This window comes from Pleurodeles waltl, chromosome 10 (genome assembly GCF_031143425.1).
Source record: "Pleurodeles waltl isolate 20211129_DDA chromosome 10, aPleWal1.hap1.20221129, whole genome shotgun sequence".
Classification (NCBI taxonomy): domain Eukaryota; kingdom Metazoa; phylum Chordata; class Amphibia; order Caudata; family Salamandridae; genus Pleurodeles; species Pleurodeles waltl.
The window spans coordinates 76,252,777-76,258,776 of NC_090449.1; the positions used below are offsets into that span (position 1 = coordinate 76,252,777).

The 6,000-nt window shown below is 47.6% G+C and overlaps 1 protein-coding gene across 1 annotated transcript in view; it reads right to left on the reverse strand.

The window, feature by feature from the left end:
- Positions 1 to 5,552, reverse strand: part of NPW (neuropeptide W) — a 45,970-nt gene extending 40,418 nt beyond the window's left edge. The window contains exon 1 of the mRNA XM_069209201.1: positions 2,168 to 5,552. Within this exon, the coding sequence (XP_069065302.1) occupies positions 2,206 to 3,495 (1,290 nt within the window). The 5' untranslated portion in view covers positions 3,496 to 5,552 and the 3' untranslated portion in view covers positions 2,168 to 2,205. The remainder of the gene's footprint in view (positions 1 to 2,167) is intronic.
- Positions 5,553 to 6,000: the final 448 nt, after the last annotated feature.

Consider the following 6,000-nt stretch of genomic DNA (forward strand, 5'->3'; position numbering starts at 1 on the left):
TGAAAGGGTTAACATCTTCTAAAACGCAAATGATTTACTGACTCCTCAGATAACCCTGTGTATTGAAATTCAGAAAATAATCTTAATAACATTGTGTGGGTCCTCAATACCATATTATAGCAACTATATTGTGGTGAATACCCTATGTATATTACGCAGGTCTCCTCATCCTCAGAGATGGAAGTTGTCCATGCCTAGTCCAGAGGAAGAAAACTTGCGCCCATGTAACAAACTCAACAATGTTTTTCCAGCCTATAGACATTTATTGAATGATTTGCTACAGGTTTTGTATCTTCTTATACTCTTTACTCATTCACTGGGTTCAGAACACCAGGGGAAGGGCAGGTCATGGACAATGCCAGACTCCTTGTAATTGAGGGTATATAGACAGGCAGTAACAAGTCGACCTCTCTTGTCAGATCCTATTCAACCCTGCCCTTTTTAATATATAGCGACTGGGGACACGAAGAAAATGTGCGTCCACCAGGAGGTAATTTTTACATCTTTTCCTTACTTGAGTCCCCTCTGCACATTTCTAAATGTGACAACCGCACCACTCCTCATAGGGGGCACTCACAGATATTTTAGGCCTCAATAGTTCCTCTCCGCGAGGGTTGCAGCCCACACCACCCTCCGGTGGGTATCAGTGTGAGAAGAAGCCTTATGATGAAGCATGCCACCCGTGGGTGGGCGAAGGCTTTTGTCCTTTAGAGAAATTAATCTAAACATTCCAGGAATTACAATAATTTTGACTTATATGAACGAGGGTTTTCTTTGTGACGTTACTGAATGTAAGATGACATCCTCCACGGTTTCTCCTCCCAGTCCCCCCTTTGTTAGTAAGTATTACATTAAACATGTGCCAATTGTCAGCTCTACCAGCAATTTTCATTCTCAAATATCAAAAAGTTCTCTCTAAAAACCAAACAAGAAAGGCTGGAAGTGTAGTTACGTTTCAAAGTGTTACTCTGCTGCAGAGGTAAGCAGATACCCAGCAGGTCACAGGTTGGAAGCCAAAGGATGCTGACCTACTCTTAACTTCTCAACAGGATGGGATTCCTTCAGTGATATGGTTCACAGACTAGCCGCTACATTCTTGATATGACTGGACCCAGAGTTATAAAAAGGGCAAAGGTGTCCCAGGGATCCAAGCAGGCAGGTGTAGTTGCACACCACTCCCATCTACAGGGCTCTCAGTAGCACAATAATGACAGGCAGAACTTTGGAAGTCCAAGCCTGCACAGGAGGCAGGACATTTTTTTCTATAATTGGAGACATTGACCAGTTATGCAGTCAATGCACCAAGTTAGTGTGAAGGTTTTTGGACATTTCTTAGAAATGTACTGTCTGTAAATGACAGCGCGCTACCACATCATGCTTCAGTACTATATTTATTAAAAGTGAGTGTTTAAACATAAACTGAGAAACAATTGTGCTCTGATGGCAAAGCTATTAGTAAACTAAGAACCAAGTCATTCATGGATCATGTGTTCCCTATATGTGAGCTAGATTTATTATACATGGATCAAACGTTTACTGTATTTAATCAAACAAAAGAGAATTTTTTTACAGCAGAAATGCTGAACTCACATATTTGAAGGTGCACTCATAAGTGAGAATGAAGAAAAAGGTGACTGTAAAATACAATATTTGCTTAGGCTCACATAATTTGAGACCCGTTTCTGGGTCAAGTACATTACAGTTAGGTCGAGTAGATTATTCAAGCTACTCGACCTGCAGGTCTAGCAACATTTTTATGATTTTTCGAGGCCTGAGAAGTAACACCTACACACAGAAGCCTCTTGGTTAATTTGCCCATTATAAGGTTCGGAAGAGTCCTTATAGTGCACTTGTGTGGACACACATACTTAATTCACACACATACAAACAATGCCTCCAACCAGCCCTGCAAAGGCCAGGATGATTTAGGGGTACTCCTTTGGAAGCCCATAGGGTCCACTCTCCGAGCTATCTTCAGCCAGTACATATTGCAAGTCATCCCAGAGTCCCATGACCTTATAATGGTTCCCCTTTCTGTGTCTAGACATTGAATTCCTATGCATGCTACAGCTGGATCCCCTATTCCTATATACATTGTTAGGCTACTTTCATTCAAATTTAGCTTGCTTTGCTTGAAGTTCATTGTACTCAAGATTATGCAACTTACTTGGAGCGAAACAATGCAAGTGCTTGGTCCTCCTGGTGTTAGGCCCCCATGAGATAGGCATTTGGTGGCTGCATGTCTCTCTCCATACCCTCTTGGGACCACTTCAAGTTGGGATGGAGACTCTTCTTGTTCACTCCTGTTTCTTCTTCATTAACCTTGGTGAAGGTTGAGGGTAAGTACCCGTCCTTGCCTGTCCTCAATGGGGTCTGCATGCCACTCACCATGTCAATCCTCTCCGATGCCCAGCTTGTGAATGGCGCTATGATGTACCCAATGAGGTCCCGAGGAGTTCGCTTGGTGAGGGATCCAGGCTTTCCCGAGTACGTCTTCTCTGGGTTCCACTTTCTGGAGGGTCTCATGAGGCCACTAGCCACGCCTTCCTCTTGTACGGTCTGTTTGCTGTATGGGGGCACCATAAACCATTGGGTTTCTGATCTTCCTTGCTCAATGACTGGCTCTTCTGGTGTCTGCTTATTGTGCAGTCCCAGTGGGTACTGTTTTGTTATCTTAATGTCTCGTCCCGCTCCTGACTCCTGCGGTGTTAGCTTGTTATAGGGGGCATCCATGCTATTGTCCGGCTGGATCTCTTTCGGGGTCAGCTTTCTATATAGTGCCAGAATGTATTGAGTGGGTGTCTTTCTGCTTCTGCCCATGCTTGGCTCCGCGATGGACATCCCGTCATTTGGTGACTCCATGCCTGTCTCCTCTGGAGTTCGCTTGCTGCTGGACTCCGCAATGCCCTTGTTTGGACGGGTCCCCTCTGGGAGCCACGTTCCTAGTGGTACAGATGTGTCCATGTCAGGTTCCACTGGGAATTGACTGAGGATGGGATTCTGCATTCTGTCTATCTGCTCTGGGTTCCAAGAGTGATGTAAAGCCAGAATGTACTTCAGAGGTGCATGGACAGCATGCCCCTCGTGGATCGGTTCCTGCGTGCCTGCGTCCATGCCAATTTTCTGGCTGGTCGGTTTGTTGAAGGGAGGCTGCATGTCTCTTTCTAAGCCTGCCAGCACTCTGGTTGCCATGACATACGTGGGATCTGTGTCTCCGTCTTTCTCCTCAGAGTCCGTCTCTCCTCCTCGCTCTGCCTGACTTCCTCCCGCCTGTTCCAAACCCAGTGTCAAGGCCGGGTCCACCTCGCCCTCCTGCCGGCGCCACATGTAGGGTGAGCGACGAACGCCCATCAGTAGCCCAGAGGCTCGTCCAACGGTGTGGTAGCGACGACTGGCCGCATGCTTATACCAGGCAGACCCAGGTCCAGGCTCCTGTAGCAAGGCCAACAGGACCAGCAAGGCCCAGGACCCACCCACATTGGGTATCAAGAACATGGCTGGAAGCAAGATGGCCACAGGAGGTGAGGCAAAAAGGACCTCAGAACAAACCGAGAAGAATAATAGAGACTCCGACCAGTAAAATTCTCTGAGGAGATCCTGGAAAGAGTAAAAGTCACAAAAGAAGGTAGAGAGATACTCCTAAAACGAATGGAGATCACAGGAAAGTCACAGGAAAGAATGAGGAGGAACACTCCTGGTGAGCGAGAGCCTCAAAGGAGAGCAGAGATAAAACGCAGAGGAGACCAATCTTTTTAGGCAATAGAAGCCTCACAAGAGACAAGTTCAGACACAATCCATAATCAAATGAAAAGCTGCAGAGGAGAGAACCTTACGTGAGACGGAAACAACGTGAAGAAAAAGCTCACGTGGTATGGATTCTCCAGAAAGAAAATGTCAGAGAGGAGAGAAGCAAAAGAGGAGAGAAAATCTCACAGGAGAGGGAAATTATTAAGGTGGGGAAAATTCACGGAAGAGGGAGCCTATAGAGGGGAAATAACTCTCCTGAAAGAAAGCTTCCGAGCGAGGCCTCAGGGAAGAGGAAAGCTGCTGAGGGAAGTCAATCTCTCAAATTACAGAAACACTGTCTGAGAGGAATCCTCACGGGAGAAGAAAACGTCTGAGGAGAGAAACACTCACAGTAACTGGAAACCTCAGAGGGGGAAAAGCCTCAAACGAGGGAAAAACCCGCGAGAAAACCTCATGTGAGGGGAGAACTACTGAGGAGGCAAAAAATCACAGGAAGATTGGAGAGAAACTTAGTTAGAGGGGAAGGAAAACTACTGAGGAGAGAAATTCTCATAGGGGAGGGAAATCACGAGGAGATAACTCCTAAAATGAGGTGTGAAAATAAAATCCTGACAAGAAAACTGTGCTGTGGGACGTAGGAGAGGACAAAGGGGAAAAGTGAGTGAGGGGAAATTCTAAAACAAACTACACTAGAGTTGTGGCAAGGGAAAACAATGTCTCACAAGGAAAGAAAAACTAAAGTGAGGGGAGAGGGTATGTGTGAGGAAAGGAACTATCTCAAGAAAGGAAATATTCAGGGAAAAAACTCACAACAACGGAGAGGGAATCTACAGGGAAGAACGGAAGAGAAAACAGAAAATGACAAAAGAAACTGAGAGGAAAACTACTGAAAAGAGGAGAAGTCAAATGAGAGAAGTGGGAAATAACGAGGAAGAAGCCTTCACAGGAGCCCAGAGAAAAATTTCTGAGGAAAAATATGGGATATGGGTAAATCTGTGAAAAGAACTATTCAAGATACTGCGGAAAGTCTACTGGGAAGAGCCCCTCAGGGAGGGAAGGGGGGGTAGATATTCAGCCGAGGAGGCAGGGGAGATCCTCAGCAGATGAGGCAAAGCCGGAGCCCCCTTCAAGGCAGAGGAGATGAACAATAATTAAATAAAAAGATGCACCTACTGAGGAAAGATCCGCGCGCGGAAGTTGAATGAGGGACACCGAAGAGGGGAGAAACAGGGTGAAAATAACCCCTCACACGGGGATAAAGGAGGGAATCTCCAGGAAAGAAACTCGCCTGAGGGACTGAAGACCCCAAATGAAAGGGGATTTTGGGGTATTGCAGAGGAACCCTCCCCTGACTCAGGAAACTGCTCCACAGAGAGTGGCGGGAAAGTTAAGGAGAGAAAGCTCTCACGCAACGCAGAGAAACACAGGAAAGAAAACTCTGGGTGTAACGAGAGAGAGCAGACCCCCTGGTCCCGGTGAGGAAAGGTGTGGCAGGCAGAGGAAGGACAGGGCAGAGGATGAGGAGCGAGGGAGAACACGGGAGGGCGCGCGGACGCCTCAAAGCACATTCACAGACAAGTGAGGGTGCATCGGGGCGCAGAGGGGTACAGGTGGCATATGAAGATGGTCCCCAGTGGCGGTTTCTCCTTAAAAAGTGTCGGTGCTCCTCTTGATGCCCGCCTGCGTGGAGTGAGAGGTCAGACACCCCGCGTCTGTGGGGAGGGCGTCGGGGGTTCCAGGTCTCCCCCAGCGATGCTGTGCTCGGAGGGCTCGCGGACCGGGGTGTGTGCAGCGTCCCTGCTCTCTCCGGGCTCCCCCTTGAATACCGGCGCCCGCTCCTCACCTCTTCCATGTCATATATAGGGCGAGCGGGAGGGGCGTGGCCAAGGCGAAGTGCTGGGGGCACAAGGGAAGTGGGGGCTGCGAAGCACCCAGTAGCAGGGGTGGAGGTTGTACACCTGTTCCTTCCGCACCGGGAACCTGTATTCACTAGTGTAACCGCACAGCAGCGCCCACTTACACCGACAAAACTCAACTCCTAACATACTTGCCTTAAACACCATTTTCAGAAAGGATTCCAGGTTCACAGGGTACGCAATCTCGCTCCTGAAGTGAAAATCACAACTTTACTCCAAGTAGCCTCTTACCCCACACCTGACACTTATTTGCAAGAATAGTAAACATTGAACACTGGCTATACGTTTACATACGTGCTATAGGTCCACACTTGTGCACATTCATGCTGCTAAAATT